This window comes from Amphiura filiformis, chromosome 4, assembly GCF_039555335.1.
Source record: "Amphiura filiformis chromosome 4, Afil_fr2py, whole genome shotgun sequence".
Lineage (NCBI taxonomy): Eukaryota > Metazoa > Echinodermata > Ophiuroidea > Amphilepidida > Amphiuridae > Amphiura > Amphiura filiformis.
Genome location: NC_092631.1, coordinates 59480050 through 59503001, shown reverse-complemented (window position 1 = coordinate 59503001; position 22952 = coordinate 59480050). Strand labels below are relative to the sequence as shown.

General features: G+C 42.8%; 1 protein-coding gene across 1 annotated transcript in view; it reads left to right on the top strand.

The window, feature by feature from the left end:
• Positions 1-19401, top strand: part of LOC140151139 (signal recognition particle subunit SRP68-like) — a 37655-nt gene extending 18254 nt beyond the window's left edge. The window contains 10 exon segments of the mRNA XM_072173360.1: positions 161-356; positions 3327-3409; positions 11259-11442; positions 12135-12374; positions 13263-13511; positions 14043-14137; positions 16097-16170; positions 16173-16228; positions 17579-17657; positions 18164-19401. Of these exon segments, the coding sequence (XP_072029461.1) occupies positions 161-356; positions 3327-3409; positions 11259-11442; positions 12135-12374; positions 13263-13511; positions 14043-14137; positions 16097-16170; positions 16173-16228; positions 17579-17657; positions 18164-18453 (1546 nt within the window). The 3' untranslated portion in view covers positions 18454-19401.
• The last annotated feature ends 3551 nt before the right edge of the window (positions 19402-22952 follow it).

The following is a 22952-nucleotide window of genomic DNA, read 5'->3' as shown; positions in this document are numbered from 1 at the left end:
AATATTAAAATTTACTTGATTTGAGGAAACTGATGATATGCTCCTATTCTGCCAAACTGATATTTTGTTTAATATTTGTACCACCTTGTTGATATATTTTGAAAAAGGATATTGTTTAATTTTAACAACTACGTGCAACTGACTTGATCACCCCAACCAGGTATCTGTACATCCCTCTGGTATCTGCCGAGCGTGCATGGAGCTTTGCCATGCAGCTGAAGCAAGAGTCAAACACAGAACCACGCAAGAAATTTCATCTACTGCAACGACTCAGGAAAGCTGTCAAGTTTGCTGTAGAACTGGAAACGTTGGCCATGAGCGCTAAGTTTGATGCACGGTCTAAGCTTGAGGCACAGGTATGTTCTGGAGTACATCGTAACTGGGCGGGAAAATGTACATTTGGCCCTTGAACATGGATAAAACCTTGTAGGTGTAGAATTTATATTGAAGAGGTTGCTTCATCCATGTTCAAGGGCCAAAAGTACATGCAGGAAACATCTCATATTTAATTTTGGCCCTTGAAAATGGATAAAGCCCTGTAGGTTTAGACTATATATTGAATGGTTTGCTTCATCCATGTTCAAGGGCAAAAGTACATAGGAGGTTTTTACCGCCCAGTGAAGAAATGTTACCTAAGGTTCTGCTTAGTTTCATTACAACTTGCAAAATGGGCAACTGTTTCGTGCTTACTAGTCACTCATATTAGGCATGTCCACTAAAAATTTAAGTTCTTTTAAATTGATTCAGACCTAACTTATTGGCTGGGAATTGATGAAAGAAACATTTTGGCGTTTAAATAATCTTAATCGGACGTTTCATTCCAGAGATATGGCCTTTTGAGTGTTACGGTTTTATATAGGGCTGCTAGAACATGTTAAAAGTTAAAGTCCAAAAAGGATTACTAACAGAAAGTGCAATTTTAAGGTACTTTTTCTTAATGTATTTATTAACTAGCGTTATCTGGAACATTATATTTGCTTATAACAACATGAAAATAAGATCATCCTGAAAATTTAATCGATTTTGTTGACATACAACAAAAAATATAAGACCTCAAAACCCATGGTTTGTTTGGTGAAACCATAAGCATGATCATAGATGGCCGCCATGGAAAATATCTCCATAGAGGAGATGAACAATAAGTGCATTATTTCAAATGAATGGCGGTAGTCTTAAACATTGTTCAATCTTTTACGGTCAGCACATTTTATCTTCAAAAATTATTATATTTCATCATGGCATAAGTTTGGTAATATTAATCACTACCAATTTTGAGAAATTTGCTCCAACTCAAAGGTTATCTTTAATACATTGAGCAATACACTGTGTGTGCATGGAAGCCATGATCCCGGGGCCATGATGGATAGCATATGAAATGGACATGGTAGTGAGAAGTGCATGATTTGAGATGGGCGCGGTAGGCTTAAACATTCTTAAATTTTTAACATCCTGTACATTTTGTCTTCAAAAATAGTTACATTTTATGACTATGTAAGTTTGCTTGTCTGATTCACTCCAAATTCGGAAATAATTGCGTTTGAACACGTGATGCACGGAATGGTGTCACTTCAACCTGTTGTAGTTCTCATCTCATTAAATTTTTCATTAAAAAAAGTTGATCTCTGCATGGAGGAAGGTCCTCTCTATTTACTGACCAATCAGGAAAAAGTTTGGTTAATGTTTTCCGGTGGAATCAGGAATTTCTTGAAACACCCTGATATAGGCCTACATTTTGATCAAAAACAAGTATGTACGCCATTTAACAGGCCTGGGATTTCTTGTATCGATCAGTTTCTCCATAGACAATATGTGTGTGAGTGCATGCACACAGTAAATGAAAAAGCGTTCTAGTGGAAACTGTATGGACAGTGGGCATCCCTACTCATATCCTATCTGCCTGTTGCAAAGAGATTAGAGCCAAAGAGTACCAACTAGGTATTGCCCTGTGCATAAAGCTAGGGAAAAAACACCATTTTGGTTTGTCACAGGGATGGAGAGTGGAGACTAAATAGTGTACCGCGGGCATTAATAGGCAAAAACCTGTTATCAAATGAGAATTTACTTTCAAGCTTGAACGTTAAAAAGGTTTGCGTGTGTAGGACTTTTGTTACAACGCAATCGTCACACAACACGGACAAGTACACAGTTAAAATCAAAGTTTACTGGGTGACATGGCTGAATAATCCTGAGCTCCACTATTTTGCCCTCAATTGAGCGAGAGGCAAACATGGCAGAGTCGGTACTCTTTGGGTCTAGTCTATTTTGTCGACAATATTGTGTGTAAAATCTTTTGGACCAAATTAAAGCACTGCACTGCTCTTAGTAGGGTGTGATATTCATATTGATGTGTGTCCTTAGGTTTATTTCCTCCAACAGTGCTATATCATTTTCCACCATGATATGGCAGTAACATCAGTGCGCATTTCCTTGGGCGCAGCTTCAAATCGCCAGTGTTCACTCAAAGTGCTAGCATACACACACTCTTTAAACGCTGCATAGATACAGCTGCCTCAACTCGTTTACGTCACTGCCACATCAGGGTGAAAACTACTTTATCATGTCGTCATGTATAAACTACTTATGGAGGTGTGACAAGCACCTAATTTTAAGGACAGGACAGAATCACTCTTTTTATCTTTACAACTTGGCTTTATGTTACAAATACATGATATTACATGTACAAAAAAGACAGCAGTTATGGAAAAGATGTCAAAAGTTTGGTTCATCATCTAAATTATTTTTATGCATATTTAGGATGTATAACTACACCAGGCACAAAAAGAAACTCGTCAGTTATATTCATCCTTGCTGTTCAATAACTTGATAATTTTGGATTATTCTGAAATATACATTTTGTTAATTGGACTTTTCGTTCTCATTTGACACCCTGTTCGTGAACATTGAGCAAGAATTGACCAAGATATGGGCCTCCAAACTCTCAAACCCCAAAATGAAAAGTTGCAATTTTAACGATTCAATTGTGCCTGTTACACTGTGTGCTTTATTGATTGGCCCGTGGTGCTTGTGTGCAATACAACGATGCGTTCCCATTGAAAATCGTTGAAAATGCAACTTTTGATTTTGGGGTTTGAGGCTTTGGAGGCGCACATCTTGGTCAATTCTTGTTCGTTTTTCACGAACAGGGTGTCAAATGAGAAAGCAAAGTCCAATTAACAAAATGTATATTTCAGAATAATCCAAAATGATCAAGTTATTGAACAGCAAGGATGAATATAACTGATGAGTTTCTTTTTGTGCCTGGTGTATTTGAACTATACCATTGTTCTGTATTAACTTACCCCGACATTTTTTGTCTTACCAATTAGGCATACTGTGCATGGATGAAAGGAACACTATACTTTGAGGAGGAGAAGTGGGAGGATTGTATCAAAGTATTCAGTGATGCCACGTAAGTACATAAACAGAATCAGGTCATGTGTGAGGGGGGGGTGTGGGGGGGGGGCTCGGGTTAGCCTGTGCACAACTAACAAGACTTCATATTTAAATCATGGACCTGACCTACCTGCAAAGAAGCACCGTCATTGATTCACGGAGGTCTGCAGTAGGTCGCAATTGCATGTCAAAGTCATTTTAGAGATACATCCTCTGTTGTGCATTACTAGACTCAGTACACCGGTCGATCTTACCGTTGCCGATGTTGATTAAGATACTTCTTGCATCGATCCCGAGATGCGGAAAAACCAATAGTCATTTTGTCCCACATAAATGAATAAATAACAAAACCCCCGATCCCCGGTGGACTCACCCAAAAGGTGACGTCACACCATATGATCGTCCTTATCCTCCTTGGTCTCCGACTGACACAGCGTGCCTATCGATTGTTCATAGCACTGTGTATCAATTTCTCGACCAAAGGCGAGATATACGGTTGTAGTTTCACACCTTAGGTAAAACCAAACCGGTATTGTTCGGCTGAGGATAGTTTTGACGGCATTTTCTGGCGAAAAAGTGACAAAAAACGATCCAAAACTTAGCTACATATCGTGCCCCCGTTTGTATACGGGACACACGAGCAATTCAAAATGGCCGCTCGTTGACGCCATTCATTTTGTTTCCCACGTAAAACAACCATTGCAGCCTGTAAGTTACAATAGATGTTTGTACATACACATTGTATTTCATGTACGGTAGGTTATTGTTGCTATGTTAGGGTGATTACTCTATCGTTATGTCTTCATTACCGTCCAATAAAGACGAGTTAATCAGATATTCATACGGTGGGGATTGGTAGGGACCGTCTGACATTTTAGTAATAAAGTTAGCCAGTCCTTACTTTACCACTAACGTTAGCGACCAGCCTCCGTGCTCAGGTTTGCTTACTGGGCTTGAGTCGGCGTGTTGGGGGGGTAGTGCCCCCTCCCTTTCTCTCGCTCGCCTCGGCCCTGTCGGGCTTGCCCTTCCCTGGTGACGGAGCGGGACCCACACCGCTCTGTTTCACCCACAGGGAGTGCTCACGATCTTCTAGATGTCTTTCTTTTGCTTAGGACTCTCCGAGTTCCAGCTTGACGATTGGGATAGGCTCCGTCATCGCCATAAGACGAAGAAGAAATCTACCAAGGGCACTGGTAAGGTCGATACGGTGGATTCTGCTGTGACAGCCCCTATGGGTCATGGCAGGTCTGCTTAAGGGGCTCCGGTCCCCGGACAAGCAGGCGGTTCCTTCGGGACTGCTAAGCGTCCAAAGGCTCAGCAGCCAGCGAAAGCACTGACTATACGTCGGAGCAAAGTAGCAGGCAGCAGAGCGGTAACCACCAGCGAAAACCCTAGCGGGTTTTGCAGCAGGAGGATACCAGTCGATCACGGTAGATTCTGCTGTGACAGCCCCTATGGGTCATGGCAGGTCTGCTTAAGGGGCTCCGGTCCCCGGACAAGCAGGCGGTTCCTTCGGGGACTGCTAGTGCGTCCAAAGGCTCAGCAGCCAGCGAAAGCACTGACTATACGTCAGAGCAAAGTAGCAGGCAGCAGAGCGGTAACCACCAGCGAAAACCCTAGCGGGTTTTGTAGCAGGAGGATACCAGTCCTCAGCGAAAATCCTCACGGGTTTTTAGCAGGAGGACACCCGTCTGTTGCAGGCATATCTACGGGCTCAAACAGCCACAGTAGTAGCCAGCGACGGGCAGCATGCAAGGGTACCCGGGCTTGCCTGGGTTGAACCCTAGCATGCATGGGTTCAACAGAGACGATACCGCTGGCTAACGCTGTGGGTGTAGTCTTAGCAGAACCAACTGGGGTTGTCACACGGCAGCGTTCCATGGCGGGACCGCCGAGTGATACCCTGGGCCCTAGAATAGCTGCTGGCTGTCCACAGGGACTGGCTGGCGATTATTCAGGGGTTGGGCTCGCAGTCTCTCACGGGACAGCGACCCAGGTGCATTCGTGGCAGCTACAAAGGCGAGCTACGGCTTGACTTCAGTGGTAGCCGCTATGCACCCGCCCATAGCTGCCGTGAGTGGTCCGCCCCACACAGCGACCTTGGGCGAAGCTCTAGAGGGTACAGTAAGTAGCTTGAACAGCCTAGCTGATCAACAACCCACTTATGTCCTCGAGAGCCAGCGGAGCGTGGGTGATCCATTACCGTCAATGGGTCAATTACCCTCTCTTGATCGATCACTGTCAAATCAACAGGGCATAGCTCCATTGATTGACGCTGCCTATTCAGGTGGCGAGGGGATTGATCGAGAGAATGCACGCTCAGCTACCCGTGGTACTAGGCAAGCTCCCTCTAGCCAAGGGACAGCCGGTATAGCGGGTACCCATACACACGGCTTGATCCTTGCGGGGAACGCAGTGAGGCATGGGTACAGTGGTACACAGCCGGGAGCCCTCACGGGCACCTACGCTGGAACCACGCATACAGCGGTACACAACCGGAACCCTCACGGGTACCCATGCTAGTACCAGCGCCGGTACCACGCCAGCACACAGCTTGATCCCCAAACAGGGAACGCAGTGTGGCGAGGGTACAGCGGTCCACAGTTGGGAACCCTCACGGGTACCACGCTGATACCGCACCGGTACCGCAGCACCGCCTTAGTCGCCACAGTCTCTGTGGCAACAAGGGGAGGGGGCTGGTACTGCAGTACCATGGGGTTACCCTGGTGGCGGATCCTTTCAGGGTCAGCTGCCGGCTGGGTATGCCCCGTGGTACCCGCCGCAGGGTGTTTCTTCCACGGCCTAGCACCGTGGCAAGGGTCGCCTAGCGATGGCCACGCAGTACCAACATCAGCTGTTGACCAGGCCAGCCGGCATGGGGCTAACCCAGATCTTGATCAGGGTAGGCCCGTGCTGCTAAGCGCTAGGACGACGGCTGCGAGAGCATGCGGACCCAGTGGTGCCATGGCGGATACCTCAGGGTCTTGCGGGAGTACTCCCTCTTCTGCTGGCAGGTAGTCGGCGAGCCACACAGTGGTTATGCCTTCTTACCCGCTTTCAGATGCCCGTCCTCAGTTACCGTCAGCATCGGAGCATGATACGGATACTGTGGGCGAGGGAAAGGAGTCGGAAGCTGAGTCCGTAGTGACATCACTACAATCTCCTTCCCCCGCTGCCCCCCGAGCGGCGATCAACAGCACTGATCTTCCTCCGGACACCCCCCAAGGGGGAGCCCATGGAGGAGCACCAGGGGATCCCTTCAGTCGGATGCCCAGCCGCTGCTCCCTCACACGGGACGCCTGCACTCTCATTCCCGGCAAACCTCACGGGTAGATATCGTAGGGCTGTCGAGCTCAGTAGAGCTATGACGCCGCGTGCTTGCACGCTACCTCTGCGGGTAACGCGGGAGGACCACGGGACCTACCTGAGGGGATCCGAGAGGGACCCAGATGTCGTCAAGCGTATCACGCTCAGACAACATCTGAGCTCTTCCCGAGGTGAGCCTATTAGCGGTGCTAACAGCTAGCCTCAACGAGAGCTCCATGGGCCTAGCCCATAGGGTGTCCACTCAGCGCCGGGGGAGGGGCCTGCCACTCCAATCGCTCAACGCGATGGAAAGGCAGGGTCCTTTTCTCTTTGGATGCTTCTGCGCTCACGGTGGAGGACCGTGCAAAGAAGCTACCAACGGGAGCACTCTGAAGAGGTCGGAAACTGCCCTACCATGGGTAGGAGCTCCGACTTCAGCAGGCCGTGCACCACCAACAGTACCGAGCCCACTACCTCTGCAGCACCCATTTCTGGGAGGCGCAAGGGTAGCACAGGAACAGCTGGCAAGCCCGAAGAAGAGCAAGCGCTCTTCCAAGGGAAGCTAGGCAGAGCATTCCTGGGGGCTCAGCGGTTTTTCCACAGGGGATCTCCCAGTGGACGACCGCTGATGGCTTTCACCCAGAGGTGGGAAGCCATCTCTGTGGGCGCCTGGGTATGGTCAGTGGTGAGTGGGGGTTACAGACTGGCAACCCAGTCTCCCCACATTCGTCTGCACATTTCAGAGGTCCACAGTAGTGCCGTCAGACGGCCCCCAGCGTCGGGCACTACTGACAGGGATCACACAGCTTCTCACGAAGGCGGGCGATTGTCCCGGTCTACCCCCGTTCTACGGGTGATCTTGGAGCCATTGGCTCCAAGGAAGACGGCGACGGGAGCCCCATCCGGAACCGCAGGCTGTTGAACACGTTCTTCAGGCCCAAGAGGTTCAGAATGGGGACTCTCGCCTCGGTGCTAGCCTGCCCCATCAGGGGCATGGGAACAACATCGCTAGATCTCTCGGACGCCTATCTGCATAGGCGAATCGCCTCGCAAGATCGGAGGCATCTGCGCTTCTAGGTACAGGATCAAAATTACCAGTTTTGATACCGCCATCCGCCTGTCCATCTCTCCCAGGGTGTTTAACACTCTTGGTCAGAGCGGTGGCAGCGCACCTGAAGCACAGGGGTGTCAACATCAGTTGCTACCTGGACGTTTGGCTCATATACACGGACGCACTCCACTGAAGACTACGGGTCTCATGGGGTTGATAGTCCGAGGGTGCGGGACCCTGGATTTTTGATCAGCTCAAAAAGTCCAGCGTGGTCCCGACGCTTGAGACACCACTATTTGTAGGGGCCCAGATCACCCTCACGGAGGGGTTCGCGGTGCTCTCACCCGGCGGGTGACGAACATGGTGCGTGTGCCTGACTCTTGGCGAGTCTCGGGCAAAACCCGCTGTGGCATGGATGAAGGTGGTAGGCCTAATGGCCAGTATGGTAGACCTCGTACTGTACAGCCGTTTCTACGTTAGGCTACCCAACTACACCTTCTAGCCTGCTTGCAGGCCCAGTCGTCACACAATATCCCTCGCGGTTCCGTTGTCGGAGATCGCGCGAGAGAACTCTGGTGGTGGACCCATCAGCCCAATTTGACCCAGGGTGTCAGGTTTCCTGCACCCCGGTATGTCACGTAGTAGCGACCATAGCGTCAAAACAGGGCTGGGGGGTCCACATCCACGGAGACTCCGTCTCGGGCCTATGGGGGCCATAGAGACAGAGTTTCACATCAACCTCCCTCGCTTACGAGGAGGTGATCGTGGAATCACATACCGTTGTCCTGACGGATAACACAACCGTGGTAGCCTACCCCAACAGACAAGGGGACTCTGGGCCACCACGATTGAGCCTGCATGCACGACACCTGATAGGGTGGTGCAAGTTCAGGCAGATTACGATGAGAGCGATACACATCGCTGGCGTCACCAGCATCCTCGCGCACAATCTGCCACGAGGAAGGGTGTCGGGACCAGCAGAATGGTCCCTTGCTCCGCAGGTCGCTCAGACGATCTTCAAGGGGATGTACCACCCCTCGAAAGATCTGTTCGCATCTCATCGCAATCATCCACTGCCGGTGTACTGCTCAAGGGTCGCGGACCCCAAGCATTCACCGTGGACGCTCTGTCCATAGACTGGGGAGGATGACAGCTTATGCAGTCCCTCCGATCTCACTACTCATGAGGGTGGTGGCCAAGATCGGGTGGGAAGACTGCATTGTCATTCTGCTAGCGGCAAGGCCGCTGGCACTCCCAGTACCAGATCTACTCCGGATGCCCGGAGCGGAGGTACCAAGTCTATCACTAGAGCACCTGCAGTTAGCTGCATGGCCCTTACCAGGGAACACGCAGCGGAGGGATACTTTTCATCAGAAGCTGTTTTTCTCATCGCCGGGGCTAGACGGAAGTCTACCCTCCGTACGTATAGCCAGAGTCTGGCTCCATACTACGCTTGGTGCAATGAGACAAATAGCTCTCCCGCTAGAGCCTCTGTGCTGCTAGTTCCGGAGTTTCTGACAGAAAAGTTCCAAGCAAGACTTCAGCGGGCCACTGGGGCCAGCTATAAGTCAGCTGTCCTCTCCATTCACCGAGGTTTCGAGACGGGTCGACTATCATAGCCGATGGTTACCTTATTAGTCTACGCCCGACGGTATGTTCAACGAGTGTCTACCAAAAAGGAAAGTGATCCTCCTAAGGGATCCCAACACAGTCTTAGATTACTTTAAGGGTCACCCTTTTGACCTTCCGTCACAAGCGACGCTTAAATACGTAACTCTCAAGATGGCTTTCCGGTTTGGCGTTGGCTTCGGGACGGCGGTGCTGAGTTGCACACGGTCTCGAGGTTAGCTGCCGTGTTCACAAACACTGGAGCGACACTGTTTCGGGCGCTCTGTTCTCGTGACTCTGACGGGCGCGGTGCATACCGACATTCGTCCCTCTCCAATCCCCAGGGTTGGGCAAGGTTCGGCTGAAGCCAAAGATAGGCTGGGGTGTCCGATAAGGCGCTGCAGCACTATTTCTCCGAACACAAGCCTTGCGAGGGACTCACGACCGCATTCATCACCCTTACAGAGCCTTTCGGTCCAGCCGCTGTCGCAATGGCTGGTCCAGGTGTTGGTGGGGGCCGGGGGATCGCGAAGGGTTCGCGTCCCGCGACCCACTCGACACGAGCTAGCTCATCATCTTGGGTATACCGTTCGGTTGTCCCTTGAGGAGATCTAGCAGGCGGTGTCCCGGAAGCCACCTTCGCCCTTCTCTCACGATACTTCCGTTTACGTTAGTAATCAGAGACGGGCGGGAGGTTTACCGGGACATTGTTCGGCGATCATAATACGGTGGTGTACGGGTACCAGGTTTTCAGACTATACAGAATACTCAGCATGGTAAGAACCAGTGTCGCTATTCTTAACCACCAAACTTATTAAGTAAGGAGGTTTATGTCTGTGAGCGCGTGGTCTTTTTTGTTTCCCGACCGTTGGGGGAAAATATTTTCTGACCTCGCGAAAACCATCGTTACCCGCTCCCGATCCCTGATCAGATGCTGACCAATCTTGTACCTCCATCCGTCGGTTACTTGCTAGATCGATCTTTCAGATGTTGATGCAAGAAGTATCTTAATCAACATCGGAAGCGGTAAGATCGACCGGTGTACTGAGTCTAGTCCCAAACAGAAATGTTTGGTAGACTCATAACCGTCGCGATCTTACCTTTCGATATTGATTATCCCGACCCCGCCACCCCTACAAGTTTGGTCCGAGTAGGGGATCCCAAGTCGGATAAGGGGCGATCATATGGTGTGACGTCACCTTTTGGGTGAGTCCACCGGGGATCGGGGTTTTGTTATTTATTCATTTATGTGGGACAAAATGACTATTGGTTTTTCCGCATCTCGGGATCGATGCAAGAAGTATCTTAATCAACATCGGAAAGGTAAGATCGCACCGGTTATGAGTCTACCAAACATTTCTGTTTGGGACTAATACCCACCGTGGTTGGTATGCATATTGCGTATCATTTTGGTCATCGCTATGTCAATTAAACTTTGGTTCAGAGGTCCTCGTTTTGTGTATGGATTGTTGTGTTTGTGGTTGAGTGAGTAAGAGAAAATGGGCTTTTCAATGAGCAGATTTAAATGATATCAGTTAAGTGCTTGGTTTCTTATGGGATTCTTCTGTCAGATAGTATGATTATATGATTACGTGTCTATGTTTTAAATATCTGAGAGTTAACAAAGAAGTCTTGATATTTCGACTGCTCAGTGCCAGATATGGGTAAGTGCAATAGCTGCCATGTGTATCTTCCATATGTAGATGAGTACAATAAACTGTAAATTGCCAAAAGTTCACATGGCAGCTATTGCACTTACCCACTTCTGGCACCTAGCAGTAGATTTGTATTAAATAGTAACTACAATAATATTTCATATAGATTCATAATTTTTGATAAACCCATGGCATGGGGAAGTATGCATTGTCTAATTTTCATCTCTGCTATAATACTCACACAGGAATATCTATGAGAAACTAGCCAGCGCCCTTAACGAGGAGCAACGAGCTCTGTATCTACAAAGGGTAGAGGAGATTTCGCCAAACATTCGTTACTGCGCTTACAACATAGGCGATGAGAGCGCCATCAACGATCTGGTACAGATGCGTCTTAAGTCAGGTGGCCAGGTGTCTTCCAATATAGATGTGAGTAGATTGTTGATTGCGATGTTGGCTTTAGTGATCAGTGCAGATGAACTCTTTATTTGTTGCATATTTTGAAAGTGCCACTCTTAAAAAACTGTACCTTTGGATATTAACAGTGTATTTGATTTAGATGATAAAGGTATTGTTTTCAACTGCTGTTATGCATCTATCGTCTCATACAATGTACATGTATAACACAGGCGACATCATTATTTTAAGTAAAATTTGTTTTACGCCAAAATACTGACGTTGCCCGTGTTATATGAGCCTAAGATAGATGCACGACAGTGGCTAAAAAAAATTCCTTTATTCTCATTATTAAACACTTCAATTCAAATAAAAATTATCATTTGAAGTATACCAAATTTTAATGAAATTAAATAAGTGTACAAGGAATTACCTATGGCTTAGAATTCGTGCACACGATGTAGTTGTAGCGTAGATATATTGCTGTCAAACTTAAACTGTAGAAAAGTAGTTAATCCTTTGATTAACAAAATTAACCAATGTACCAGAGTGTACCGAAGAATATTTTAATATGTAATATTCTTTTAAAAAAGCAATCTGGTACCCCGGTCTGGTACAGGATGGGTTTAAATTCTATCCCAGTTTACTAGTTGTAGTGAGAAAAAAAACGATAATGATAATTAAGAAACCAATTAACATTGCTCATGTTATTTCTTATTTTGCAGGGCCTTCTAGCCCAAACAAGGGAGAAACACGCTGCCACACTAAGTGAGGTCACATGGAGGGGGCGCACGGTTCCTGTCAAAAATGAACATGTGAGGGCGTTTCTCCTTAGCTGTCAAGAAAATGAACAACAACTCGTCGGTACGGAGGACAATGAGCGTAGGGTGTCGATCTATGAGAGTCTCCTGATGGAATGTAAAGATGCATTGCAGATACTAAGGGATGAAGTCAAAGCAGATCCAGTAAGTATATATCCCATACCTAACTACCGGTATCTCAAAATGTTATTTGCCAAACTAAAGGTCTGTTTATACTACGCCGCAATTGCGTTGTGATGCGGTGCATTGTACTGAAAAATACTGCATTGCGATATCGCAATAAAGTTAAATACATTTAACTTGGAAATGCGACGAGTTGCGGTGTTTTACGGCAAAGAGTAAGCGATATATCGTCAACGCAAAGCATCGCAAAGCAATTGCGGCGTAGTATGAACGGACTTTATCTTGTTAGGTGTGAGGTACTTCTTGTGACTGAAAGCTTTTCTTGAAGAAACCAATTTACCTAGATGTAAAGAAATGGTTGCGTCCGACTTTTAAAGGTCATTGTGTTTATGACCGTTTTGTTGTTATGGTTTGTATGTGCATCCTAGCCCCTGTCAGGGTGGGTTATGGCCTAATCCAGTCTTCAACCAGTGGGGGTAGACTTTGGTGTTTAACGCTAATAATCTCACACCTAACATTGCTATAGTCTATACATCTACCTCAAGTCACCGGCACTAGCTTTGAAGTTCAGCGTGTGCTGCGTTGGCTTAGCGTTGTTTCTTGCATGTACATATGTGCCACTTTGATCGCACGCGTAAAAGTATGTACACGCACCAAGTAACGCTAAGCTAACGCAGAACACGCTATACTTCAAAGCTTGTGCTGGTGACTTGGGGTAGATATATAGACTATAGCAATGAGGTAGATAGACTATAATGTTGATTTTTCTAATCTCATTGTCCAAATTCTTCAGACCATGATAATGAAACAGATCAAAATTGGCAAAGCATGAAAAATAAATTGCATAAAAATGTCCATTTAGTTTAACAATACTTGGATTAAAAGTCATCTTGTCTATTACTATTACAGACTGTCAAGCAGCGCTCTCAAAAAGGTGAAGGTCCTGTCCCAGCAACACAGTTTCTTCACACTTACCTCCTATATATACGACTGACCAAGACCATAGAACGTAACCTGCTGATGGCTGAGTCATTGAAGGCTAACCTACCAAGTACAGATGCAGTAGGTAGTACTCAGCCTGCTGGTGGTGGTAGTAACAACAATAAGAAAGTGACCAAACCACAAGATCTTATTCGGATATATGATATCATATTACAGGTATGTAACATGCATATTGCAAAATTTTAGCTCCATGTATGATGTGGGTAGTCTGCTTTATTGGATTTTCATTGTAGGTGACCAAAATGGTGTATATCTTTAAATTTGCAAATACCTAAAATAATTGATAATTGGCATCTATAAGACGTTGCAGAGGGTCGGTTGGTCGGGCATTTTTTTTTTTCCATTTTTAGCAAATGACTAGAAATCACCAAAATCTTTAAACAAATTGCAATTTTTTGGCATTTTTTTCTTCTTTCTCTCTTCTCTCACTTTTTTTTCAGTCAAAGTAAAGTGCATTATGCCCCAAACAGCTGATGTTTCATACATATAATAATTTCCATCAAACTCAATCTACTTTTGGCCAAAAAACTGCAAATTAAAAAAAATCTCAAAACAGAAAATCTGGGTTAGTATGGCATGTAGATTGTAGAACAAGCTTTTTTTTCATCAACTAAACAAAGAATTTCTTGTGAATGCCTATCCTTGCAAATAAGTGAAACAGCATATTGGTTGTATTTTTTTAAACAGAATCTTGCCGAGATACCTCAATTACCTGGTTTGGAGGACGATATCGACTTATTTCAAGAGGTGCAGGCACAGACATATCTATGTAAAGCTTTTAGGTAAGGGTAACATTTCTTTCTGACAAGATTTGATGATTTTGTGTCATCAAATTTTGTTTAAAACAATACAAGTCACAACAAAAATGTTCATTTTTTTCTCCATCTTGATGGACGTTATACTACTCTGATGGTTTTGAGTTTAAGCCCCTGTAGTTTTGTTAGTTGCTCTCATGAAAAAATTGCAATTATTGAGCTATACCATTTTTTACCTTGGCGGGTCAGTGTGCATGTCATTGGGTGCAGCTCCAAGCCACAAGGGATTGCTCAAATCATTGGTATATCATTCAGACTTTTAAATATGCTGCGTAGATGAGTACACAAAACATGCATTGACTTCACTGCCTCACTAAGATGAAAAATGCTATTAAATTTCTCTGGGACAATGAACTTGCTGCTAATTGTCCAGATGTAACACATCCAAAACTGGGTGGGGGAGCTAATCCAGGCTGTGACGGTTTATTGTGGGACATTTAGGGTAAAGGGTTAATTGTGGGATGTCAAGGGTATGGGTTATATCAATAAAGCATGTAGAGGCCTTATGGGTTTGGCATAGTGCAATCTACAGTTTATGGCAGAGAAGAACAATCACTTGTTTACATTTTGAGAGTGTCCGTTAGGGTGGGGCGAAAAACACTTTTTTTCTTTGATCGACTTGGAACTCTCAGAGAATTTTACTGGGGTACATACTAGTATTGTGCTGAAATATCAGTAAGATCGAAGCATGTTTCACCCATGCAGTAGATTTTCACAAAATCCCTACTTTTTTGCTATTTCTTACTGTATATGTATGTAGAGAAATCAGTAGAAACAATCTGGGAAAAGTAGGCATTCAGATGCCATCCTAACCAATATTAAACACTTTGGGTAGTTTGTTTGGACCCTCTACAACATCACCAAATGGCAAACAGTCTCCAATTGGTTAGCATTATTTTTGCTAAAGACACATTATGTAAGTTAAATATTAATGATACGTGAGTTGATATATTAAGGGGTAGGGGTAGCATTATGGAGCATTTCCCAGTTCTACTCAGTCAAATTTCCCAAATGTGGTATTGTTGCATAGATATGAACTGCAGCATTGCCAAAAATAAATGATATATGATTTTCGGCTATCCATGTTTTGACCAGAGGTCAAAAGGTCACACAGCCTTGAAAATTACTACAAATCAGGCATCACATGACCCTTTAACCCCTGGTCAAGTCAGAGCTGCTCTAAAATCATATCTCATGTATTGTTTGTATTTTTGCAGTTCATATCTACCCAACAAGACCAAGATTGTGAAATTTGACTCAGTAGAACTGGGGAAATGCTCCATAATGCTACCCCTACCCCTTAATTTAGCATCTCAAATATCACCAATATTTAAACTAAATACATGGCTTTAGCATAAAATAATGGTAACCAATTGGAGACTGCTTGCTATTTGGTGATGTTCTGGAGGGTCTAAACAAACTACCCATATTGTTTAATATTGGCTATGATGTCATCTCAATGCCTACTTTTTCCAGGTTGTTTCTACTGATTTCTCTATATAGAGTTATACAGTAAGAAATAGCAAATAGGTAGGGATTTTGTGAAAATCTACTGCCTGGGCGAAACATGCTCCGATCTTACAGATATTTTAGCACAATAGTAGTATGTACCCTAGTAAAATTCTCTGAGAGTTCCAAGTTGATCTGAGAAAAAAAGTGTTTTTGCCCCACCCTAGTGTCCGTGCGTGCACAGCGTAAACACGGAAGTGAGGTTCTGATTAGCCGATTCATTAATTTCAATTGTCTCACGATCATAACAACAGATCTGATTGGCCGATTACGCATCAAAACATTGGTCGGTGCAGAGTGGCGCTCATGAAGGGAATAGAACACAGCACTCCCCGTATATCGCAAGGGACTGCCGTTCTACACTGAAACTGAATATAAAATCACTAATGTTTTCTCCTTTTATTTGATTTCACCCAGGTGTTTCTATTTAGCTCAGTCTTACTCGGCCAATAAGAAATGGGCAGAAGCCTCAACACTATTTGAAAAGTATATGTGCATACGGCAGCGGCCAAGAAAGAATGGCAGGGTATAAGGACAAGACCTAAGGAGGTAGGTTTCTGACAAGGAATTCAAATGAAGTAATAAAGACTTGATATAGCCTCCTGTGTATGTGTTGTGCAGTGTGAAATCCATCATATTGAATTGTCATGGAGGGGGGACTAAAATGGCTTATCACCTTAATTGTTTCTTCAGAGGCCAAAATTATACAATATGTAAGGCCAAATAAAAAAAATAAACATGTTTCACGTCCCCTCCCGCTTCATTTTTTGAGGTTTTCTCAAATAAATTTTTATTTTTGAAATTCAGTTATAACTTTTCAAAAATGTTAAGATCTGAAACATTTTAGGAAGGTTTTGTGATCATTAGAGGGGTGTAACTCTCAGAACAACAAATAAAAAAGGGCCTCCTCCTTTTTCCAGGCATTTTTGTATGTACGGATTATACGCTAAAACAGCTCCAAGTATGGGTATTTACACCAATTTTGCGATAAAAAATAGAAAATAAAAAGCCCCCTCTTCCTCCTTTTTTTCGAAAACCCGGACGTGAAACATGTTTTATTTTTTACTTAGCCTAACCATCCAGCACAACTGAGCCCTGAAGTCGCCAATCATCATTTTTGAGATATTCAACCAAAATATTCTGCTTGAAATAGCTTTAAAATGATGTATATCATGTCTATAGTACTTGACATTTAAGTAGTGAAAATCAATAAAACAGTCAATAAATCCTTTGTTTCCTATTGTTTATTGTTAAGTTCAATGGAGCATATCTCAATAGTGGCACTGGCGACATCCGGGCTCAGTTGTGGAGGATGGTCACATATTTGATGTCTGAGAAAGTTGGAACTTAGTGGGTTTAAATAGGTTTGTGGAAGAATGTACAAACATTTTTTTTTTGTGGGCATGTACAAGCTAGAGGTAGGCTATATGGTTTTATGGTACAAGCAATTCAACATACTGGAGTATGTTCTCTCGCTCTCTTCAAAATTGTTTTGGCATCATGCATGCATCACCTCTGACTTACCCCTTAAGTCGACTTTCTGTATGTTGAAATATGTGATTTTTTTAATATACTAGTTTGTAATGCAAACTTACCTATTCGAATCTGGCCAGGTATATGCTTTCCCATTTTCAGTATGTTCATCGGTCTTGAATCTAAGAAAATGGGGGGGGGGTCACTTTTTAATATTTATCTTGAGAGCTGTAATGTTCTTCAGAATATAAAGTCATTAGAACCGTGCCGTGCACTATCTTAAACTTCACTTCACAGCTTTTTAGTCAGTGTCATGTAGAAATGTAATTGTCTGACTTGTGGACTTGGTCTTGCTGCTTGTAATTTGGCACCTTAGTAATGCTGATGTAACTGACAGAATCTTTTTTATTTCTTCTGTTTTGTTAGGCTGCTTTAAAAGAGCTGGAGTTGTTAGACCAACAAGTAAATGGTATGAAGTATTCTGCACAAGCATCATCTATATTAGGTAAGAATGGTACAAAATATCTGGAGACAATTATGCCCTGTTATTCTGTCAATGTATGTATTCGGAGATCGAATCATTTTGTTTAAATATTGTTTACAAGTGCAGTAGCAATAATGAAATTGAATGAAGTAGAAAATGAAATTGAGCAGGGTTCGAAATAAGCAGAAGCCAGGGGCTAAAAACCTGCAAATGCCCCTGATTCCCATGGAAATCTTCATGACCAGGAGCAACATTTTATTGAAAATTTCCTCAGATTGCCAAGGCACAATGATCTTCAGAACACCATAATATTCATTTTTTTTTGCATTCACCTTGCCTTGGGTTTATGTGAAATTGCCCCTTGGTTCAAGAAAGACACAAGAAGCAGGGGCAACTTTCTAAAGAAGTTGCCCCTGCTTCAGAAGACCCCTGAAATTGAAGAACCGTGAACAGCAAATGTCATTTTATCCTAATTCTTGTTGTGTAAATAATATTTACCTTACGTTGCTTCACATTTGCCTTCACAGATTCAGAAGACTTTGTTGAAGAAGTCGCCAACCTCAGCATTACTGATAATAACAAGCCAGTCATCGATAGGTTACATCAATATGCAGATAGCCCCACACTAGCAAGCAACAAACCAAACCTAGTGCCATTCCCACCCGAATTCCAACCAGTACCATGCAAACCGTTCTTCTTCGACATCGCCCTCAACCACGTCGAGTTCCCGTCGCTGGAGGATAAATTAGAGAAGCAGAATGCAGGGGCGGGGATCACTGGATTCCTACGCGGTTGGTGGGGAGGGGGAAAGAAGTAGATTGGATCACTGGACACCTTGGTCCTTTCCCTTTCCTCGGAATTTGTTCATGCCTTAATAATTTTAATTTGTACAGCAAATAGTCAATGATATTTTGTTACGATAGAAATAACATTATACTGACCCCATGGGTGCCACTGGTCATTGAAATGGGGTATCATGCATGGCTACAACGTCTTTAAAAGCAGCCTAAACAGCTATTAGCTAGGGTAGATAATGCACCAGTAAACAAGTATAACAAGTGCAATTTCCTACCCTAAACAAGTATTGGCATTATTTTTACCCCTTTAGAAGCAAATAAATCATTCATTTACTTGACCCTAAAGGTCAGAACTTTTAACCTGTTATCATCATGTACTTTTCTTAAACACTGATTTATTGTGCATGGTATACCTTTTTCTTGAATTTTCATGTTTTACTACCCTATTCATGTTACGTACGTGCAGTGCCTGATCATGAAAAAAGACCTTTTTTATGTGAATCTTTGGTCATGCATGATACCCTCTGATCAATGGCCAGTGCCCCCCAGAATAATGACCCCCCCCCCCACCCTAAAAAAAGATTAAGTAATCATTTTGGGTCACACAGCACCATTTTCAAAGAACTTTTATTGTATCATACAAGGTATGGTATTTTATTTGTGTAAACTCAGATACAGAATATTTGAAGACAGTATTCCTTTTGGCATTATATTTGAATGGAATGTATATAAGGCAGAACAGAAGTGCTTTTAGTTCATGTAAGTTTTGAAAAGGAAAGGGAAGGAAACGAAGGTTTGTAAGACTAATGTAGAAATGGATGCAAATGAATTGAGAGTTTAATACAAACTACATAATGTAAGGCCAAAAAAACAAAAACAAGTTTGTTTCCTGTAGCGCACGCATTTCGTTTTTGATGGCTTATTGTGCGCATTTGATTTTTTTTTTCACTTACAAAGAAAAAAAAAAAAAAAAAAAAAAAAAAAAAAACCGGAAAAATCGCAAAAAAATAATATAAAACACTACTGGAGTAAACATTTACACATTACACAACAAACGAGCATAGTGAAAAACTACTGCAGGTTGAAAGGGGGTCATAAATATTCTTGAATATGAAGAAATATGATTTTTTTTTTTGTGTGTCGGAGAGACCCAATGTAACTTCTCATTCCAATTTGCAGCAAAAAAGGTTTTTTTTTTTAATTTGAAGACATGGATGATAAAAAAAATAAAAATAAAAAAACACATTTCGCATTTGACTTTTTTGACCTGCTACAGGAAACAAACATATTTTTTTTTTTTTGGCCTAATAAGTTGAAATATTTATCTTTTCCTTTTGATTTTACCAAAGTTATGAAAGCTGGCCAAGTTTTTATTCATTTTGAATATCAGCATGCTGAAAGATGTGAATCTCCTGGAGTGTATTTTAAAAGGCGCTCTCCCAACACAGGGGTAGCACTGACCGAGGTCAATAAGGGTTTCACGTAATAATCATGTGATTATTTTATAATAATAACAAAACATTTATCCATGCTTTATGGATGATTGCATCCCTTAAAGTCAAGCCCCTAAGGGCAGCACAAGTTGACCTCAATGTTGAGTGCACGACAGACAACAGGCCCTGGCTGATCCCCTGCTCTTTACATTAAGGCCTGCAAATTAAACATGTCCAGATATTGCTTGTCTGGTACACGGGACCACATCATGTGATGTCTTTGATGGCCATGCTTTCGATGTTTTATAGTATGTGATATCGATGTGATATTGATGTTCATCCCATCAAGGGCAGAAATTAGGTGCCGATTATATTGAATTAGAGGTCAATCATGTTCATTGAAATTCTGAAACCAGATCAAAATTACACCTTGCACATAATGTCATCGTGAGTTGTAAGTCCTCAAGGTGAGCGGACAAAGTGTTGTTCAATTAAGGAATGTTTTGATAAAAAAAGGTCCTACAGTTTGTCCACTCTGAAGTACAAAGTGACAACGCGCGCGTATACATCGCGTTAACAGTGCGTAGTGCTGCGTCTCTGATGCAAGTATGTGTGACTTTAAAGTTGGCACATTGTGTGCGTCCGCGTCGGTACTTTGTACTTCAGAGTGGACAAACTGTAGTAGTAAAATGCACTATGAATACAGTTCACCCCTTGCACGCTTCCCCAATAGAGCTGAATTTATACTCAATCTCTTTTGCAGAAAAGCGATTCTCATGCATGCTCAATGTTTACTTCTGTTTTCAGAGCATCAAGCCGATCAATCCATACGAATCCTTGAAGCAAAAACGATGTCGCTTTTGCGAGTTGATCAAAACTCCCGAGCGACCAATCATTTCCTACCAACTGGATCTATTTTTTTGCTAATTAATTTACCTTTCTCGATCATTAACTTTAATTAATGAATTCAAAACAATAATTAATGACAGTGAAGGATGTTTTAAAAATGTATTTTGTGTCCTTTTGAATATTTTAATTGTCTGCAGTTGCAAACGCTGTGATTAATATAAATGCAAAAGCGACGAGTGATGCAATTCGGCGATTGCCCATCGCTTTCCAAAAGTAATGCATCTCAATCGCTTGGGGATCTAGTATAAATTCAGCTTTAGTGGGGTCAGCCTTGAGTATGGCAACAGTGAATGGAAGTGTTAAATATCATCAGTCCAAGAGAGCGCCAAATATGGATCAGGAGTATTACATAATAATACCCTGCTATGACAATAGCTGCACTAGGTTAATCGTATAATCTCCTTATGTGGTTAGCATGGCTGGGCCAGGAAATCCACAATGTCAGCCAATGTATGTACATGTATTCGGTACATGTGCCATATCTTTTACAATGGGTGATAAATTTCTGGTTTGTTTTATTTCAAAACGCATCAGTCGATATTCTAAAGCTTGGTCCAAATCCAAGAGAAGAACCAACTCTAGTAATTTATGTGGTTTCAAATTATATCGGCCGTTGCCTTTTTGATAGAAATGGTGTTTGTTGATGTGCAGTTTCCCATTAGATCATAACATGCTGTTGTACATCCAAGGTCAAAGGTCTTTTAATCCATATTTGGCGTTGTTCTGGGACTGATCATTGTAACATAATTTATTTTCCACTTCCTATTCCAGTTGTTCTAACCGGAAAGTCAGTGACCATGCAAGGAGTGAATTCTATTCGGGAAGAGAATCTGTTTGCGATTTATGTGGGAGAAATCTTCTGTAGATCTCATTTTGTAAACCAAAGAAAAAGAATGACCAGTGTATTAGTTTTAATTGTCATGTTTTTGGTTTAGTAAAATGCAATCCATATGAAATAATTTTTTTTTCATTGTATGCTCATACTTAAGTATTTGCTCTGTACCAATGATGCACAAAAATATGTCCACTTTCTGAAGATAAACATCCACTATTTCTCATGTATAAAATATGCTTGGAAACTGACAATTTTAATGCTGTATTTACAGAGGGAAAAACTTAAAAGGTCCTGATGGAATTTGATTATTATTATTATTTTGTTTTAATCATGTTCAATAATTAGCTAATTTTGAGTAGTGGGGTTTATACATATGCGATTCAAACTGGAAGTTCAGCAGCCACAATTCACTTGCTAAAGATGGTTAAAACAACGGCCCGATTTGGCTCGCGTATTGAGCCAATCTGATTCGGTGAGAATAGTCAGTAGGGCTGAAGTTTAAAATTGCAAATATATGGTAAGTCTATTTTGATTGGTGATTATATCATGTTGTTAACCAATCAGCTGCTCTGTAAGAGAGGCAGTAGTGGCCATAAAGCTAAAGAGTATTGAGTGTAGAATGTGCTATTTCAGTTGAAAACCATCCACCCCCTGTAGAAGACATGATCTTAATCTCACACACAGGGAGTGTGAATTTCAAATGGGTTACCTGAATGGGTGACTGCATTTGAAATCTACACTCCCTGTGTGGGAGATTAAGGTCATGTCTCATACAGGGGGTGAATGGTTTTCAACTGGAATGGCCCAATGTTACAAAGCAAACAGGTTTACCTAAATAAATGTGAATTAGTCGGTGAAAAAAGTAGGATATAAATATGAACTTTTGAGAAATATGTGACTTTGATGTCCAGTTTTGTATTTCATCCTTTATGCGCCAGGAATGGAATTCAAATAGAATATGTGGAATTGGACATGTATAACATTTCTTTCATAGCAAAAAATATTGTGCATGAATACTTTTCTTTCTTTGAAAAAATGAAACTATGTGAATGTTTAATTCTCAGTTAAAATTGTAGTTGTACTTCTTACAAGTCAAGTATGAACATATAAATCGGGAGGCAGATAATAAGAAAATTAATGTGAATGTCGAAGCAAGCATCACATTTCAGTCAAACATAGAAAAGTAGGCAGATATGAATTAAGATAATTAAGAGAGGTTCTTTTTGTCAAACAAAAAAGGTTCTTTTGTCAAACAATATGTATTGAAATGTTTCTGCAATTATAAATTGACTTAATAGATGCTGTATCTGGCTACTGAGACAATTCATAGAACAGTTGTATA